The sequence below is a fragment of the Phyllopteryx taeniolatus genome, chromosome 4 (assembly GCF_024500385.1).
Source record: "Phyllopteryx taeniolatus isolate TA_2022b chromosome 4, UOR_Ptae_1.2, whole genome shotgun sequence".
Lineage (NCBI taxonomy): Eukaryota > Metazoa > Chordata > Actinopteri > Syngnathiformes > Syngnathidae > Phyllopteryx > Phyllopteryx taeniolatus.
In genome coordinates this window covers 28,282,698-28,302,965 of record NC_084505.1, presented here as the reverse complement: position 1 = coordinate 28,302,965, position 20,268 = coordinate 28,282,698, and the positions used below count along the sequence as shown (strand labels likewise).

General features: G+C 41.1%; 1 protein-coding gene across 16 annotated transcripts in view; it reads right to left on the bottom strand.

Moving 5' to 3' along the window:
* Nucleotides 1-761: 761 nt before the first annotated feature.
* The window catches only part of camk2d2 (calcium/calmodulin-dependent protein kinase (CaM kinase) II delta 2), a 44,647-nt gene continuing 25,140 nt past the window's right edge, over nucleotides 762-20,268 (bottom strand). Inside the window, exons 7-22 of one of the 16 annotated variants that reach the window (XM_061771295.1) lie at nucleotides 17,569-17,671; nucleotides 17,378-17,461; nucleotides 17,094-17,188; nucleotides 16,282-16,404; nucleotides 16,120-16,203; nucleotides 15,829-15,871; nucleotides 13,998-14,038; nucleotides 11,831-11,890; nucleotides 9,125-9,169; nucleotides 8,551-8,599; nucleotides 8,032-8,130; nucleotides 7,614-7,634; nucleotides 7,217-7,292; nucleotides 7,037-7,131; nucleotides 3,209-3,437; nucleotides 762-2,163 (exon numbers count right to left, since the gene is read on the bottom strand). In XM_061771295.1, coding sequence (XP_061627279.1) covers nucleotides 2,160-2,163; nucleotides 3,209-3,437; nucleotides 7,037-7,131; nucleotides 7,217-7,292; nucleotides 7,614-7,634; nucleotides 8,032-8,130; nucleotides 8,551-8,599; nucleotides 9,125-9,169; nucleotides 11,831-11,890; nucleotides 13,998-14,038; nucleotides 15,829-15,871; nucleotides 16,120-16,203; nucleotides 16,282-16,404; nucleotides 17,094-17,188; nucleotides 17,378-17,461; nucleotides 17,569-17,671 — 1,251 coding nt within the window. In that variant the 3' untranslated portion in view covers nucleotides 762-2,159. Of the gene's footprint in view, nucleotides 2,164-3,204; nucleotides 3,438-7,036; nucleotides 7,132-7,216; nucleotides 7,293-7,613; nucleotides 7,635-8,031; nucleotides 8,131-8,210; nucleotides 8,600-9,124; nucleotides 9,170-11,830; nucleotides 11,891-13,997; nucleotides 14,039-15,828; nucleotides 15,872-16,119; nucleotides 16,204-16,281; nucleotides 16,405-17,093; nucleotides 17,189-17,377; nucleotides 17,462-17,568; nucleotides 17,672-20,268 lie in introns of those variants that run through there. The other 15 variants (XM_061771297.1, XM_061771301.1, XM_061771298.1 and 12 more) reach the window with 15 other exon arrangements.

Below are 20,268 nucleotides of genomic sequence, written 5' to 3'. Positions count from 1 at the left end.
TGAGAGAGAACTCGGCCAAGGTAACCGCGGTCCCATGCGGCCCCCCCGGTAGCGCTGATAAAAAACTGTGGCTCCCGCCGTCATTGAAGTTGCCCATCCCTGATTTGAATGATTTATACAAACTATTGACCTAATGGCAGAAACAGGGGGGGAGGGAGACTGCTTTGCTAACTCTTGTTTTGTTGTTTCGTTCACCATTTCCCAACTTTTATTGAGCCATGGCACATATTTCACACAGGCAAAAAAATCATGGCACAACACCAAACAAAAAAGTCACAGAAGTATACATAAATTCATCACAGATTTACTTAGTGTGAAATCTAGGCATGTTGAGTTCAACACAAAGCTGAAACACTTGCAGGAAGCCACGGCTGGTTGGCTTGTATGAATGGCAACAGGTGGCTGGCTACACAAGCGTGCCCTCTAGAGGAAGAGCACTGATTTGGTTTGCCTGTCACTATAGGTCCCTCGCGAAGATAGCAGAACAAAGCTTGATGATTTGCACTAAACATAATAGCTTTTGGAGCAATTAAGTGCAATTGGATCATTCGCCGCATGGTTGTTAATCACTGCTTTATTTGACCACACGTTTTTGTAACGTACTGACTGGTCCCTGGTAAATGACTAGGTTAGCAAAAAAAAAAAAAGTATAAAATTCAAAACTTACCTCGTTGACATTCACCGTAATTACTAACAAATCTGTATTCACTAATTAAAATATTGTTAAAATAACATGAATATTGACCATAACGCATCCATGATCACACTGTTTAGCTCATTTATTACTTCTTAAACATAAGCCATCCGTTGCCGTGCTGGCAACAGTTACACACCAGTTAAGGAGCTGTGCATTGATTTGACATCGTACGTTTCATCAAAAGGAAGCTTTTCTGTATTTTGCCATTTAAAAAAAAGAGCGACAGACACAAACCAATTTCAAAGATGATAAGGACACAGGCGTTGCTGTCCTGCTAGAAATCGTCAAGGAAGACATGCCTCACACCTCTTATCCGGCTTACACCTTCAAATCTTTCACGCCACTTTAGCCAAGTTGACAATTCATCTTCTTCGTCATCGTCTCTGTGCAATTGGCAAGGTAACACACTGGGAGAAGGACAACAGAAAACCCTATATGTACAGTCATACAATAAACAAGTACAAACATTATGAAAAATGAGCTAACTTCCTAAACATGTTTATACAAAAAGTAAGAGGTGCTTCTTCCCCCCCCCCCCCATCTTCTTCTTGAGCCACCCTTCCCCTTGGATATGCAGCTTTGAACTTTATTGTGTTACTGTTTTTACAACAGTTCCATGATACCGGAGGACAGTAGAAACATTTGGGACAGGACTGGTGCACAACATTAACAAACAAAGTCAGTGAGTCACAACTCAAACAGAAGATATTATAGTTTCATATGGTCTTACTCAATATTTCCCCCCATGCACTACACAATAGTCTTGGATGTTCATATATTACATATATGCTACATTCTCTTATTTCTTATATCACTGATATAAAGGCAAACATATTCCAATGCAAAGTGTAAGCTCTGCTTTCTTTACATTTAAATTAGGATTATATGTTGAAGTCAGACGATTCGAACGGTGACTTATAGCTCATAGCAAACATAAATATAGTTTGTAGATTGGATTTTGACATAAACTCTTAATTCCTCTGAAAACCATAGCAATTTCGACGTTTGTTTTTGTTTTCATCAACAATCACAATGAGTATATACATCACCAGAACTAAAGCAAGCTCAATTTGAACATTCAGATCTTCCAATTGCTTTTTGTTTTGTCTTACACACAGAAATACACGTAAAAATTCACAATTAATTTCCAGGAGAGGTTACAGCAGTAGATTTCTAATTGATATATTTCAAATGCATACCAAAACATCTTAAAAAACAAAACCAAAAAAAAGTTGCCAAAATGCTCATTTCATAATGTCCTAATACTGTGTGCAGCCACCTGCTGGTGGTTTCTTTAGAATGAAGTCCATTGATTAAATGCCATAACTGTAAAATGTATTCATATTTGTGTCCTGTGCCACGTGTTGAGAGGGTCAAAGGTTGGAGAGCAGTCACGGGTTGCCTCGACTGCCCTACTCACACATTAGCTGATGGGATGGGATGGTCTTCTCTTTTTATTCCATTAACTGCAAATCACACAGCGACAGCATCAAGTAGTGCAAATACAAACGTACAGCGTGTACTATTTTTTCACGAACGTACAAAACACTATTATTCACACTAAAAAGAATAATAAATGAAATGTGTTTGTAAAAAATGGCAAATAGTATATCATAATTTGTTTGTTTTTTTAATAATTCACTCTCATGTTTGAATTGCATTATTCCTAATTCATTTTAATATAAACCACTATATGGGCAACCCAGCAAACTTCCTGTGTATGTTGAAATAATGAGCGAAATTACGGGTTGATGACATCATAGCTTGAAGCCAAACTTGCAAAAATATTGTTTTATTTTTTTTGCTGGTGTCTTTGGACAAAAGTTGAAAACATGTATATCCTTTATTTAGACAAATATGATATGATATACGTAAACACGAACAAAGCCCAAACATTGGACATTGTCATTTTTGGTGGCTCTGTGGTGACATTTTGTGTTAAAAAATATGTATATAAATAAATAAATAAAAGACACAAGCGAGAAGGAAGTGCTTCGACCTGTTTTGCCTAATATGTTTATTTATGTTTATGTATGCATAAGCAGTGGAACCTCAATTTAACTGACGTCAGATTTAGCGGACAGAAATTAGTGTCCAGTTGGAACTCAAAATCACCCCCTCCCAAGTTTGAATAAACTTTAAAACTTTTGAAACATTTAGAGCTTTTTAATATGTATTTAAAATAAATTTTGTACTGTACTGTTGTCTTCAGGACAAGAAAAAAAGTGCTTAAATCTAACGGACATTCAGATTTAACGGACAGCCCCTCCCCCCCCACAGAGGTCATTTAAATCAAGTTCCACTGTGTGTTTAGATAGATAGATAGATAGATAGATAGATAGATAGATAGGTGTGTGTGTGTGTGTGTGTATGTACATATATATACAGTAGGGTACATATGGCATGATGACTAACTTGATATCACGACTCTAAAGTGCCACTGGAGGGCAGCAAAAACAAGATTTTCCACTGTTGTACTGGGTGTCGTCAGTCATCGTGAGTGTTTCTTACTGAGAGGGGATGCTGGGTGAGCCGGAGCGGTGGAAGTGGATGTTCTGCCACTTGCCGTCACGGCGGTGCCACACGCGGGTCTCCTCCGACTGCATGGTGCGCGGCATGCCGCCGCCATCCATGTACTGGGTCAAGCGAATGTAGGCGATGCACGCCGCGTTCTCCCCGATGAGGTGAACGTGTGGGTTCAAGAGAATGGTGTGCACTGGCTTGTTGCCTTTAGACAGGGCTGCAAAAGACAAAGGTGAGAGAGAGCAAATGTCACGAAGACGTGGACATGTTTCCATCACGTTCTCATAGGCGCGCACATCTCGCTCAAATTAGGACTGGGTGATATGACTTGAACATCAAATCTCAGTTTGATTTTCTTTTTCTATATACAAAAATATGATTTCTGATTTGAAACCCTAACCTTGTTTTGAAACACTACTTTGAACCCCAATCCTGTTTTGAAACCCTAACCCTGTTTTGAAACCCTAATTGGACACCCAAACCCTGTTTTGAAACCCTACTTTGAAACCATAACCCTGTTTTGAACCCCGACTTCGAAACTTTGAAACCCTAACCCTGTTTTGAAACCCTACTTTGAAACCCCAACCATGTTTTGAAACCCTACTTTGAAACTCCAGCCCTCTTTTGAAACCCTACTTTAAAACCCTAACCGTCTTTTTAAACCCTCATTTGATACCCGAGCTCTGTTTTGAAACCCTACTTGGAATCTCTAATCTTGTTTTGAAACCATACTTTGAAATCTCAAACCTGTTTTGAAACCCTACTTTTAAAACCCAACCCTCTTTTGAAACCCCAAACCTGTTTTGAAACCCTACTTTGAAACCCTAACCCTGTTTTGAAACCCCATTTTCAAACCCTAACCCTGTTTTGAAACCCTACTTTGAAATCCCAACCCTGTTTTGAAACCCTACTTTGAAACTCCAACCCTCTTTTGAAACCCTACTTTGAAAACCCAACCCTCTTTTGAAACCCTACATTGAAATCCCAAACCTGTTTTGAAACCCTACTTTAAACCCCTAACCGTCTTTTTAAACCCTCATTTGATACCCGAACTCTGTTTTGAAACCCTACTTGGAATCTCTAATCTTGTTTTGAAACCTTAACCCTGTTTTGAAACCATACTTTGAAACCCCAAACCTGTTTTGAAACCTTACTTTCAAAACCCAACCCTCTTTTGAAACCCTACTTTGAAGACCCAACCCGCTTTTGAAACCCTACTTTGAAACCCCAACCCTGTTTTGAAACCCTAACCCTGTTTTGAAACCCCAAGCCTGTTTTAAAACTCTAATTTGAAACACTAACCCTGTTTTGAAACCCTACTTTGAAACCCTAAACCTGTTTTGAAACCCTAAGTTGAACCCCTAACCCTTTTTTATTTTGAAACCCAAGGCCCGTTAATTCCACATATATATTGTGTATACTACAGTTGAGACGCCGTACTCTCTGTCGGTCTTCATTGACTCGACGGCGGCATCAAATTGTCGCGGGCTTTCATTCAAAACATCAACGGTGACGCGTTCACTTCGTATTTGTCCGTTTTTGTGTCTCGGCCTATTTTGTTCTTTTCAAGCGTTCATTTCATCCTTCTCATCTGCGAGTTGATTTCAATCTCTTTCAGGATAACTCTTTGTGCCACTTCTGTCTTTTCATTTTCCCACAATTCCTCAGCAGATCAGCAAATCAAGTAATTAGTCAATCACTCCTCCCATCCACCCATCCATCCCTTTTTCCATATCGCCTATCCTCACTATGGTCGCAGGCGTGCTCATGACTGTTTCAAATTGGCTCATTTGTGTCCTCAGAGTAGTTGACGTTCCTAATCAGAAAATCTGACTGTGACAGGTTGTTATGTTTGCTCGCGTAATCTAACGGCTAAGGGTGCTGCGCGTTCGTTTGGAACAATGGAATGATGTTTTTTTTGACAGGAACTACTTGAGACGTTCGAAAGGTGTACATAATTCCATCGGTGTACATTATCAACTGATATCATTTTCTGAGCCAATCAGAATTGAGTATTCACCAAGATGTTATAATACTGTGTTCTTTCACTCAAATATTGTAGCTGCACTGTCATTTCTTTTGTTTGTTTCTTTTAGAAAGACCTGTTGTGACAGTCTTGGAGACATGAATATTGTTCGATACAATAGCATACTTTTCCAGACTTGGTAATTTATGAAATCAAATTCCATACTTTTTCATACTTGGGTGGGAACTCAGTTCATAAAAGTACTGTTTGATTATTTTGGGGTTTTTTTTTCCCTTTAGATGACATAAAATTAATCAGTCTAGGCATGGTTAATGTGGTTTAAAAAAAAAAAAAAAAAAACATTGTGACCCCTAAACCTACAGTAGTATATGTAAAGAAATATATTTAATAAGTTTGTCTGTCATCAAAGAGAAACAACGCACGGTCTCAAGCTGTCTCACTGTCTTTTGTCATGTTGTTGTCGGCATGAGGCAAGGAGACCTCAGCAAAATATTTGTCTTGTAAACATACCTATAGGATCAAATTTTCAAATGTGAATAAATCAGCGCTGTGGTGTTCATGATAAACTGTGCGATTACCTTCTAACCGGGCTCCTTTCAATATGATTACGCTCATGTTGTCTGTTCCTTAGCGGAAACTCCACACTGTTCACAACCATGTTGTTGGTGTAAGCGGTGCACATCAGCGGGGACGCGCTTTAAACTACGGAAGTCGCTACAAAAAAATACAACTGAATTAACTGACAAATCCATTAATCATCTAGCAGCTGCGACCGTTGAAAAAGCAAACGCCGGCTCTTCCTTACAACGACTGCCAACTTGATGTGGAAAACATGAGGAACTCTATACAGACATGTTGATCTTGGCTTGCCACGCCATTGAGGTTTCTGGGACATAACCAGTTTATGGGAACTATTTTTATCCCGGCTGCGGCCGTCTCACCGTTTATAGCAACGGTCATTATTCTTTAGAGATTTTGTTCCCAAGATCTTTGCATACCCGCAGGAGCTGTGATCTGATTACAATAAATAGTGACAGAGCCATCAGTAGGATTAGGCTATGCACAATTACCATGCAGTATACAAAACACATTGGCCGATGACACTTCACTTTTACATCCTGGAAACATAAAAAGGTACGCTCTCAAGCTGTCAAAGTGAAGTCAACTTCAACTACTTGACTTTCAATTAAAATAAAAACAACAACAAGAAATAACCTATATGTAACAAAGCAGAAAGCCTCCCATGACTCATCGTGACAGAGGATTGAGGATGGCACAATTCACCCAACAAAACGAACACAAAAGAAACTGGAAAAACATTGCTGTGTTTTTTACGAGTCGTTCAAGTCCAACGGATAGCCACACAGTTATGGGAACTTTTGGAGGAATATTTGATTTCCATTTGCGAGATAATACCACAAATGTGTTGAGCTGTTCTATCGGCCCAAGGTGGCCAAAGGTTTAGACTATATTTTTCTTTCCATGATCTTTTTTGTAACTCTACTAGTTTATTTGTTCTGGGCTTTCATTTCAGAGGAAAATGAGAAATTGAACTGCACAAATTCCAGTTTTAAAAAAAAGCTGGGGAAATTGGCAAGGTAGTTTACATCCAATGCTCGGGTTTGGCAAACGAGCTTTTGGTTTGGACTTTGGGCCAGCTAGCTTTGGGCTCGACTGACCGACACCTGGTTGCAACGTATTTCACAGCGCTGACTTGAATGTGCTGTTGAATTGATATATAAATGTAAATATAAATGTAGTTTGTCTGCTTGAGGCAGTAGCCTGCACTGCAAAAAAAAGGTCATCATCATTTGTACACGTGAACTCACCATTCTCAAAGTAAAAGCGGTGGAAGTCGTGTCCTTCGACCAGATTTCCCAATGCCTCGGGCTCGAAGGAAGTCAGACCAGGATCGCAAATCTTCCTGTCACGGAAAAGACAGAAGAATGGGCAAAGAACCTGCACATTCAGCAAATTTTGATCCTGCAAGGCCTGGAAAAAGGACTTACGCGTACGCCTCAAAATCTCCATTGTTGATAGACTCAATCAACTGCTCGGTGACTTTGATAATTTCCTGTTTGCGAGCTGCAACACAAGATCACAAAGCAACCAGAACTGCACTAAACTGACTTGCGAGCAGGCAAACGTAGGTCTCAGTGCATTTGATATCAAATCTGCCTCAGATGATGATCTACTCCAAAAGGTATTAGAAATAGAAGGCACGTACAAAAATAAGTTATAAACAAAAATCTCTGTTGTTGCTTTTCTATGTAACAAAGCAGAAAGGCTCCCGTGACTAACGGTGACAAGAGGAGTCCGATATTGAGGATGGCACAATTCCTTTCACCCAACAAAATGAACAAAAACAAAACTATTACTATTTGACTTAGGAATGTGTTGAATTACCTTTAGTGTTATTGGTGCAGGCTGGGGGATATTAAAAACATGACTTATTTCATGCATCAAAACACATTTGTTATAAGGTAAATACACTGCATATATACAGTACTTTGATGAGCACAATATATATAACAGTTCATGTTAGGGAAGGTGGGGAATAGGGGGTTGCCAGAAAGCATTTGCTATTTTTGTTCAATCACAATACAAAAGAATGAAGCAGGGAAACAATGCAAGTCACCAAAATCAATTTGAAAAAAAATGATGGAGAATGTGCTAATCAACACATATCACATAGCACGATCGTCTAATCTGAGGGGGAACATGGACATTTTGAGCAGTTTTCTTCCAGTAGAAGGCTGGGTGACACAAGAGGAACCAGGTGGCGCATCCTCCCTCCCCAGCACATCACAACAGAGGGACTTACTTTGAAATGAGGAGGTGGGAGTCTGCCTGGACTCAGACATCTGTGAGGAACGGTTCTTAGAGCTCAAGATACCGCTCACTAAGCTGCCCAGACGAAGGGCTGCAAGAGGTTACGTGGGAGGGGGTTGAGAGTGTGTGTGTGTGAGGAAAACGTAGAGAAGGATTATGTGGGGGATGGGGGGGGGGGGGGGGTAATATATATATATATATATATATATATATATATTCTTGACACAACAAGAAAGGACAGAAATAAAGTAGTAGCAAAGTAGAAACATCTACGCAAAACTGAAGTTATTGCATCTGCCATAAACCACACAAAGAGAAGAATGCAAGGAGGGGTAAGACATTTGGAAGACAGGGAAGGCTGCAGTTTGCTGCCAGGTGGAAAATAGGTGCGGTGTCATCGGGTTAGGGTTATTAAAGGAAATAAAGGAAAGCATCCATGCGAGCAGTACAATTGCGGACTGGCTGCCATAACTGCACAGCGTAGGTGTGAACCATTGACAACTTTTCCTACCTTTAACGTCCTCGTCTTCGATGGTGGTGTTGGCACTCTCGATGGACTCCTTCGAAATAAAAATGAGCATTCCGTAACATTAACAGTGGACACGTGTGGCCATTGATAACTACAAAAGCACGAAATACAGCCAAAACAATGTTGTTATTTTGGGAGAAAAGAGTAATAATACTGCAACAATAAATGGAGTAATATCACAAAAACAAATGTTGAACTGTAAATCTAATAAAATATGTACTGCCCCAAGGTATACCTGATGAGACATATGTCGTTAGCCAAAAGTCATAATTGCCCATGTCCTTTTTGACCTACGGTCATATATATCTAACAAAAAAAATACCAATGTGCTTGCTAAAAAAAAAATTTTTCTTTGCATCTGTGTAGATTCTCAGTCATCCATTTCATGGCAATCCGCCAAAGTTCAATCAAGGCAAATGGACTCGTTTCGTTTGTTGAATGTGTTGTGTTTTTTTTTTTCCCCCCTCGTTTTCCAAAAATGGTCAAAAATGACTTGGGCGATTTTGCCATGAGGCTAACGGATTATGTTTTCAAAAGAAAACATCAAAAGCATCACCTTGTTTCCATCCACAGGGTTGTGGATCACAGTCGTCTGTGGTTCCTTTAAAAAGAGCACGAGAAGACCACGCGTGACTTAAGTATCATCCTCATCCTTATCCTCATCATCATGTCTTTGTCACGATCGAAACAGATGAACAGTGCAATAATAGAAGAAAGTGCATTTTGTTTTGTGTGTTGTGTGACTAATGTGGTAATTGTTTCTCTGATGATCGTAATAGTCATCGTAGTAGTAAGGTTAAGGGCAGTCTTCCATCCATATATCTAATCAAATGTCTTGGCTTTTGTAGAATCCCTCCCACTGGCCAACTCTGAGTTTCTAATCACTCACCCAGATTACACTGGATTATAAAATCATTGTCTGTGCATGCGTGCATGTGTGCGTATGTTGTATTTAAACACAGAAGAAAACAAAGAGCAAAAAATGATGTCCTGTGTTCATGCGTAGCCATCTGGAGCGCAAATGGGAGCACAGAGAGTCTTTTGACGTCATGCAGAACGGCGGTCACGTGACCCGATATGCTCGACCAATCGCAGCGCAGACACGGAGCCGGATCGATAGGGAATGCGGACTGAGCCGAGGGGGCCGCGTCCTCGCACGCCAGCCACACACGGACAACGCATACACAGCAGCAATCACAGAACATGCCTTGTTGTCAGGAATCGCATGCAAACGCTGACGAAGAGCAAATTGACCGAAATGAGCCTGAAGCGACACATGCATGTGAATGCAGGAGTGGCAAGTGTTCTTGAGGTCGAGGCTGTTGCAGAACCAAAATCTCTCATTTTCTTAAGAGTCCAACATGCATGCTTTTTCTCATGCAAGTGCACAGCCAGAAAAGATAGTTCATTCGGGGATAGCCCAAACACGGTCGACACATATTCGCCCCATCTCGTGACACGGCCGCAACATCAGGTACAATTGAAAAGTCACATGAGGGCCGATACAAAAGCGCTGTCAAAATTCAGTGGCGTGCATTTAAATAGATAATCATATTCATTCATTCAACAACGTTTATTTTTATGCTGTTGCATCCCAATGAGAATACTGACGGCTGTAGATCAGGGGTGTCCAAACGTTTTTCTCCGAGGGCCATAAAAATCAAATCTACGGATACAAGACCCACTGTAACATTCTTTGATTTGTATTCATTAAACACGCTACAACCAGGATATCAAGCAATTATATATTGTAGTTATTTTTGATTAATTGCTACATCACAGCAGTGACAGACAAATAATTTGGGATTTTTCAGGAATTTTTGGGGTGGCCCGGTGCCCTCTATGCACTAGTATAGGACTGCCCCGGCACTGAGGGGCAGCTGAATCACATCCACACATTCAGAACCAAAACAGGAGCAAACTGGATTGAGCTGAAATTTTAGAATGAAAATGTGAAATGTTCACAAAATTGGATCTTGGCGAGGGGCAGAAAGTGGAGGAAACCATTTTTTCTTCTGTCAGTGAACTATCTTTGATTCATCAGGGTCTTCGGAGGACAAATGCGTTTCTATTTTATTTGTAAATAGTTTTTCTACATCTTTGCAGATGCAGAAAATGCTCGCTATAATACCAATGTATTAATAGTAGTACTTTTTAGGGGTGTCGCACCCATGTGGGATGTGGGTGGCCTGTCGCAACATTCCCACTTTGCATGCTAACCCCTCCACTTTTGTTTTTCTTTCCAATAACGTTACGGGCTGCGTCAAGTGTTCTTTTTATTATATGCCGCGGGCCGCTAAAAATAAATGGACATTGGGCTGCAAAAGGGCCCTGGGACTTAGTTTGGACACCAGCTATTGGTGTATTAGGGCCAATAGTAATATTACAAGAATAAAATCAAAATTTCACAAGGATTTTATTTTGTTTGGCAAAAAATATCACTTATTTTTGCAAGACGAAATAATCTATTTAAAAAAAAAAGAGATGTCTTTATATTGTCGTAAATGTGACACATTGTACGTATTCACGAAAATGGCCCTGTGCATTTCTTCACAGTCGTGAACACGCTAAACACACCAGAGCCTTGCTCAATGCACCACAACCGTAGGTGGGAGATGGCGACAAGGGATGTTCCACAGGAAACGTCTCATTTTAGGTGAATAAAGTTGAAAAATGAAATTTCAGCATATACCTGTGTTAACTTGTTGTTAAGTCACAATGTCAATGTTATGGCATATTAGGGCAATTGTCAGTATGCACAGTTCAATGTATATTTAGGTTTTCAATCTCATATGGAATAACTTTATTCTTGTAACATTATGACTTTATTTTTCCCATAATATTATGATTTTATACAAGTAGCATTTCGTCTTTTTTCATCATATTACTTTTTTTGTGTAAACGTGTTTGTATATTTGTGAGAATTACCAAAATAGTAGGAAGACCTCTCAGTTTGAGGTTTCACAATTCTAAACCGCCCTCCAGCTATTGGTAAATTCCTCGTTCAATCGATCTTTTATCATCTATTTTCGATGTACTGGGTCTCATGAGAATATGCAGGTGTACCTAATGAAGTGGCCTATTATCAAGTGAAATGGTCACAAGAAAGCCTGAGATCCAACACAAAAACAGGATGTGAGACAAAGGCGAACCTGTACGTCATCCACACTCGGGCATGAGACGGGTGAGGGAGCGGTGAGGGTGACGGAAAGCAACAGATTTGCGGGTGTGAGTGCGGGTGCGGGTGTGTGTGTGTGTATACCAGTGCAGGGGCAGGGCCAGTGTCTTTAGGACTGGTCGCTGTGTTTGCTTTGTTGTTTACCTGCAAGGGGGCAGTGTAGAGGGAATATGACACTCATACATACGCACACAAAACACCCGCGCGGGCACACTCGCACTTTTGTATACAACCTGAGCACCGAGCACAGTGTCCAAACTAGTTTATGAGTTTCAAACTGATCACCGTCAACTTTTTTTCATCAAATCTTTATAGATTCTCAATGTGGCTTTCAATCTGTGTGTCTCTGCTTCCCCCGCAAAAAAACAATTGCACATTATAGAGCGTTACCACGGTGGGACATCTAAACTGGAACAAAGCCTGGACTTTAAAATGGCCGCTGAACACAACCTCGTGCGGAAGTTCCGCACATCTCGTTAGAGCTCAGCGATCTCCTGAGACTTCAGTTTATCCTGTGAGACTTCAGCACAGTCAGCATCTAAAGGCTTAACTCCACTAATGTAGTTTTCTTTGTCTGTGGCAAAATGGATGTAACAGGGCCAATGACGGCATGGGGAAAATTGTGATGAAAGAAGTTGTTATATGTCTAGACTTATTGCAACTTGGGAAAGTCTCAACAATAAGCCGACAATAACAATAAAAGAAGAATTTATTGCACGGCGGAATGTGCTGCATTTATTCTTTCACACTGTGTTTCATTATGAACAGCAGTAAATGCAATGGTCATTGCAGCGGACTATTGCAATATTACTCATTCGAACTGCTCTAAGTGCTAGAGGACTCTGCATCTTTTGCACATCCATCCATCCATCCATTTTCTGAGCCGCTTCTCCTCACTCGGGTCGCGGGCGTGCTGGAGCCTATCCCAGCTGTCATCGGGCAGGAGGCGGGGTACACCCTGAATTGGTTGCCAGCCAATCGCAGGGCACATGGAAACAAACAACCATTCGCACTCACAGTCATGCCCATGGGCAATTTAGAGTCTCCAATTAATGCATGTTTTTGGGATGTGGGAGGAAACCGGAGTGCCCGGAGAAAACCCACGCAGGCACGGGGAGAACATGCAAACTCCACACAGGCGGGGCCGGGGATTGAACCCAGGTCCTCAGAACTGTGAGGCTGACGCTCTAACCAGTCGGCCACCGTGCCATCTTTTGCACAATTGTCCAAAAAAATTAAATAAATGTACCGGCATTACCAGATAACTAGCAACCCTTTACTGCTCAGTGACTGTTTTTTTTTTTTGTCAATGTCTTTCTGTCTCCAAAGTGTTCTCTGTCAATTGACTGTCCGTTGTCGTACTAGAGCGGCTCCAACTACCGGAGACAAAATCCTTGTGTGTTTTTTTTGGACATACTTGGCAAATAAAAATGATTCTGATTCTGATTAACCTCTTTTTTTACACTTTTATGACAGTCAAACATGTTATTGTCACTTAAAACACTGCCTTTACAGTAAATAAAGGTTTTGTACGGCAACATTTTCACACTCAAAATGATTGATTAGTTTCCAATGTTTATCGGATGAGGAAAATTGTTTGGAAATGGGAAGAAAGGTCGCAGGCGGACCTGCATCTCAGAATGGGAAGCGGTCGCCCGTACGGCTTCCACTGAACTTTAAATAAGTAGACTTGTGAGAAGATCAATAATCTGTCAAAGATGTGACTTGCTGACTAATGACTAATCACTATCACCAGTCTGTTGGATCTCAAGTGTAACATAAAATAAATGAAAACATCAGCAAGTCACCTATATTTATTAGTCAGTAAAAATATGACCAACGCATCCTTTTGTGGAAGTCCTTTTCACTCCGTGATTCTTCTACTACTGTGTGAGGATTAGTTTGATTTTGCTGTAATGGGACGAGGTCAGACGGATGATGGATTAACTCCTATCGTAATGGACATTGGCGTGTAATAATATTGTCAGCCAGAGTGCGACCAAGAGAAGAAGAAGGAAAACAAAAAAAAGGGTCATCCTACGAGAAATGTACCTTTGCCAATGTTGTCTGCGGCACCACTGAGAGATCAAGCAAATAAATAATCATCGCCCGCCGCCTGGCGTGACTTTCCCTGAATGATGATGTCGCTAAGTGCACAATGCATAATAAATATCTTTGATGCTCCTCATACACCAAACGTTCCATCAGAATTATGCATGAAACAAAGCTCTTACTTCCATTGGCCACTCACCTTAACGCCGTCTGACTTTTTGTTCAGCAAACTCTTGGCTGCTGTTGGTCAAAAGACACAAAACAAACTTCAGCACAAATATGACAATCTGCCGTGTCAGGATTCACTAACATGCAGCAAGCATATCTGTACATTGTGCTCGGATACAAAATCTATTGCAAAACCTCAAATCCAAAGCAGCATTTGCCTCTGACGCCTTTCAACAAGGTTCGTTTTCTTCCAGGTATTAACTCACATGGGTGCATAGTGCCTCGGGTGGATTTAGCAAGTGACGAGCGGCAAATTCCATCTATACGTCCAAGACTCCCGCGGGAATGTTAAGTTGGTGATTTGCAATCACATTAGCATGCTCTTATACTCTACACAAGACATTTGTCAGAGCTGAGACGGCGTCTTAAAACTGCATGCTGTATCCGGCCGGCTAAAGATTTTCCTTTCATCGTAGACTAGCATTTTTGCAAGCGTGCAGTGCCTTAACCGACCAATCATTTTATCTCCATGCATACTGGAAGGGATTGTCTATTAGGAAAAAGAACAAAATAACATAACAAATTAATGATTAGACCCATTGCTGCTTCCCAAAAATTCTTACCTCAAATTGAAACCACAATCCAAACAAATGGAAAGAAATTTGAAAAAAAAAGGAAGAAAATGATGAATAAAAAGTGACACAAATGCTCTGACACTTTACTGTAGAATAACAAGAGAAGTGTGCAAGCAAAAGACTGGGGGGGGGGGGGGGGGGGGGGGTCAGCGAAATGACAAAGAAAACTGAAACATGTTACGGCACAGATGGAGTAGATGATGAAGAAAAATGAGGATGTTTATGAATGACATCCCGGTGTCAAGATCATCTGTGTACCGTAGATAAACAGATCAAAGGCATTCAAAATGAGGGTCTCAACTGATTGATTCGGAAGGCTTTGAACAGCTTTTCATAACATAACAATTAAAGACCAAATCAGAATGTTTCTTTTTTCTTTTTGAATACAGGGATGCCCTTACAGTTGTTAAGTGTAATTTATTTTAAAATCCAACTGTTTCAAAAAAACAGACCATCGACTTGGATTATGGTGACGTTCGTTAAATATTAATTATTGGAAAGACAAAAAAAATGCAACCTGTCATTTGCAAAGACACTTTGAACAAAGGAGGAACATTTTCATAATAATGTTTCACTATTTATAATTTGCTTTGTAGCAAACTGTAGTTCAACTTCCAACATCTAAGTAACTGCATGGAAATGGGAACGACAAAGACATGATCTGAAGCTAAAGAAGTCCAAGAATGTACTGTACATGCTACGCGCGTGTGTGTGTGTGTGTGTGTGTGTGTGTGTGTGTGTGTGTGTGTTGTAATAATCTCAGAAGTCTCAGAATAAACAGTCTTATCATTTTAGTGTGTGACCAAGTGATCATAAGCATTGCACATGACTGGACCGTAACATCAGCACTAAAGTTAGCGCTAACAACATGAGTGGCTGCTCCACTAGTATCAGAGACTTGTATTCAACTAGGGCACGTATTTTACATTACAAAAATCTTCTTGTCACATCTTCTGCCATGAAGTTGAAGAGCATTTAATATTTCTGCCTGTCAGTAAGCATCGCTGGCATAGATAGATGATCGAAGATACATTATTTGTAGGAAATAAAAAATTATTTTCCGACCAATTAGGTGGAATTTGATCATTTCCCGCGTCACACTTGATGATCTCAGTAGTTGGAAATCACGGATGTAAGACCACTAAAGTAGGCAATGACCAAGATGCTCTACTACAGGTTATTCCACTTTCTTTCTAGGCCTTGACGAGCACACTGAAAGAGACATACCTGAGAAGTTTCTTGTGACCAGCAAAGTGGTCAGTATGGCCCCCTGCGGTCACAGGAAGGGAAAGAAAGGGCGGTCAATGATGACGGCAGGAAGGGAGGAGAAGACGGGACGACTGATTAGAAGGTTACAGCAAGAAAAAGGAGTGTGGCACTTGGAGGGTTTCAGAAAGTGAGTCATTGCTTTTATGTTAAGTTTGAGACGTCTTGAGGGTCAAAGACATAGAGATAGAAGTCAAAGATGGCTACAGGTGTTGCAGAAATAGAAAGATCCCATCTCGCCAGACATCTCACCTTGAGTTTCCTCCTGGCGTTGAATTTCTTCAGGCACTCCACAGTCTCCTGCCTGTGCATCATGGAAGCTACGGTGGACCGTTGCTACAGGAGGGAGAAGACTTGAGCGTTACGAAGCAAAGCAAACAGTTGCAGCTACGGCTGTGGGAACTTGACACATACGCAGATCCAGGGATGTTTGAGGGCCTCTGAGGCGGTGATGCGTTTACTGGGGTTGATGGTTAGCATCTTGTTGATCAGATCTTTGGCCTCAGGAGTTACAGTGTCCCACTCGGGGGATGGGAACTGTCAGACAACAGCAAAGATACGAACCATGACTAGACTGGAAAAGATACGTTTGAAAATGTATCCCAATATCATTTCTCAATACCAAAATTAGAAGAAAAGATAAGTGAATGTGGAAGAACAGACCTATCAGACCAATCTTATTACAACCGATATTACAATCGGGATTATTTGGATTTATTCAAGCGTTGGTAGACTGGAAAGCACATGGCAATTCTTGCATGAATAACTACTGAACCAAAGTCCATCGCAGCCAAATTTCCTGGCCAAAATGTACGGAGAAAGATGACATTTGGTTATTTGAACTGTTCACCACAAAACAACACAAGTACAATGGCCAAATCCGATGTAATGTATTCCTAAAGCTAAGTTTGCAAAAAATGAGAACTCTTTAAAATAATTTGCATACATTGTCCAGAAGCACTGAAGGTTTTGGGGCAACCTAATCTGTAACCAATTACATTCAGTAGAATGATAGAAAAGTTCAGAGTGACAGCTGGTACCCCAGAAAAAAAATGACAATGGGAAGGTACAGCACAGGCTTCTACCATAACATTTTCTTTTGTTTTGGGGTTTTTTCTTTTTGTATATTTCAGCAGAAGACTGGCTTCCATTGCTGCTTCAAGTGCTTAACATTGTGTGTGTGTTCGTGCACGTGTGCGTGCGTGTGTGCGTATGATTGTACTTACGTCATAGGCCCCAGCCTTGATTTGTTGATAAAGGCGGTGCTGGTCTTCGTCCCAGAATGGAGGGTAGCCCACCAGCAGAATGTACAAAATCACTCCTGGGGTGATATGACATTTGAGGCTTAATACACAAAGAGCAAATGAACAGCGCATCTAAATCTGACAGCCCAGTTACATCAGCCAGATGCAATAGAATTCGGGAAGTTTGGGTTTGTATATCATGTTCATTTGTAGAACTGAAAATGATTGAGGCTTGCTTCAATTCACAAAAACAGCAATTTATTTACCGCAGGCCCACATATCCACTGGTTTCCCATATGGATCTTTCCTCAAAACCTCAGGAGACAAGTATCCCGGGGTACCAGCAAAGCCTGGAGGAGTGAGGTAAAGTAATGGAAAAGATATGAAGAATGATCTACTGAGACTGTGACAGACCAACGAATGAGTCACTTTGGAAAACTGATTTGCGAATACTCACCAAACCATGCCTGCTGGTCCCCCTGCACCTCGATAGCCAGCCCAAAGTCAGCTAACTTGACAGCCGCCCCCTTCAGCTTACTGGCCAATAGAAGGTTCTCAGGCTGCAGGGGGCGGAGTCAAACAGGTTAGAGGTGAGAGGTTTCACACCCTTGCAACAAATTGCCCCAAGACACGGATCTAAAACCAGATCAGTCCAACCAAATCCTAATCAAAAGTATTAGGGGTGAAATAACTCAAGTGCTCTTAAATCAGTGCCTTGGGTCACTCCCTTGCTGCCACTTATCCTGTTCAGGGTTGTGTTGACCTGAAGCCTGAAGGCGAAAGGTGGACTACACCCTGGACTGAGCACAAGTCAATCACAGTGCTAATGTCAAAGGTATGTTGACCGGGAATCGAGCTCGTCCCAGCTGTTTGAACCACTACACTACCAATAGACATCGACACACGCAAGAGACCCAGTTTAGCATGACTCGGGACATCTCTGTGTTGGACTGATGCACGTGCGTCCTGACTCAGAAGGATTAAATGTGCTCTTCTGCGTGAGTACCGAGCTACTCCTTGAGTCCATGAGTGGGAACAAAGTGCCGATAGCAAGGTGTAACAGGAGGAGGGAGTGACAAAACAAGCACAGCATGAGTTTAGCATAACAGTCAATGCACAGTAAGCATCCCTATAAAACAAAAACACACCCAACAGAATGAGGCTTTCCTTTTAATCACTTTTTTATCATCATGAATCTTCTTTGCTTATTTGCTGGTTCTAATCGTCCACTGTCTTAAAGTGAGCTTGTTTGAAGCTTCCATTACCAAATATGGTTCCTTTCCCAAAAAGGGCAATGGCACGTTCCCACTAAGCAGTACAGTCTGGTACACAATCTATCTGCATTTCCATTGTCGAAAGCTGTGAACATACCAAAATCTGGACACCTTTCAATGTCAGCGATCGATTGGTTGACAGAGAACGGTCACTTCAGTGCGTCAACAACACTGATATACAGTAGGAGAAATACTGGAAAAAAAAAAAACTTGACTGTGTTGTGAGAATTAATTGATGTCGCACTATTTACATTGCCGTCCAGCCAACACACATCCATGTAGAAGCACAAGCAGGATCAGGGTTTACCACCAGGGTTTAATGCCTGGATCAGACTACAAGACAAATTTGGTCTCTCATGATGGCAATAGTTCAGACTACTGCCATAAAATCTGCTGTGTCTTGGTCAGAACACTGGCAACACTACACAGCATTTATTACAATCTCACCATATCCCGTCTTTGGCGATCATTGGGCTAATCTTGTCAAATCCAGTTGACGGGGGATGCAAAACACATCAACGCCACTGGATATAACCATTACCGTATCGGCAACAACAACAACCGTGGATGAAGAGACGCTAGTTTTGATTGCGGCATTGTTTTGTGTCGAAAAAAAAATAACAAAAAGCAGAAAAAACGTGTATGGTGTCATCCAAGGGTGCTCCTTGGATGACACCATACACGTTTGAGAGGACGTTTGGGCTGTCCATTCTCCAAGGAGAGATTGAGGTAATGTTCACATACTTTTAATATCGCTAGCAAGCAGGCTATATAACGAGCTAGCACTAGCTAGCTAGTGCTAGCACTAACGTTTGTACGTAAACATCATGTCGGCATCCTATTTCGGTTTTCCACTGTGTGCCCGAATAAATGTTGACAACGACGACCAAGGGAGGCAAGGCGCCGTTGCAAGACGGAATCCGATTGGTCGACGTCAAGGTGCTATGTCGTTCTCATTGATACGTCACACTACACGGATATACCCGTGATATACCCCCAAAATTCTAACACTTTTCATTTTGTCATCGTATAGGACTTCTTCGACGGCAAATTGTAGATCCGTGTATTATGTCACATGACAAAATATGTCAGACCCGATCTGGACAATAACGTGGCTCAAATTTTGTACTCTGATCCAGGCATAAGCTGAACTGAACATTACCACTTGGCACAAACGTAGCAACGGCCACAAACAGATCTTTGTCTAGCTTAGGCCACTGTAAACAGCACTCAGTAATGAATTTTACATTTTTTTACACAATCTTAAGCACACACATACTGTGAGACATCAGTTTACGGCATACTCGTGACTCAATAGGATGCATGGACATGCCTACATAATCTTCCTTATTAAAAAGCATCTGAAATCTCAAGTGCAAATTGGTCGTTCAGCATTATTCGGTTTCCTGTCACACGCGTTCAGAACTCGCCGGAACATATTGACGAGCGCTTTCTGGCTACTTCTTTCCTTCACATACAATCACCCCGCGGGAGGTTTAGAGCATGCAGACGAGCGTTGGAATATTCATGACCGAGGAAAATCATTCAAATCACAGCACTTTTTTTTCCATAATTATGCAAATGACGTCCTGATTTGTGATTGTGCCTGTTCCTGTCACTTCAGCGCAACGATTTAGACACCCGCCTTGAAAAACAAATGCAGAAAAAGCTACTGATTAGAGAATGGTTGTTATTATTATTTCTCTTGACAACCAAGAGTGACGAGTCAAGAAAAGGTTAAGTGATTTCCAGATTAAATCTGGCCTTATTAACTCATCAGAATTCCTAAACGACTGAAAAAAAAATCATTGTCACATGAATACTAAAACTATAATTTGACTCTTTTTGATTAATAAAATGATCTTGGTTTGATTATTGAACAG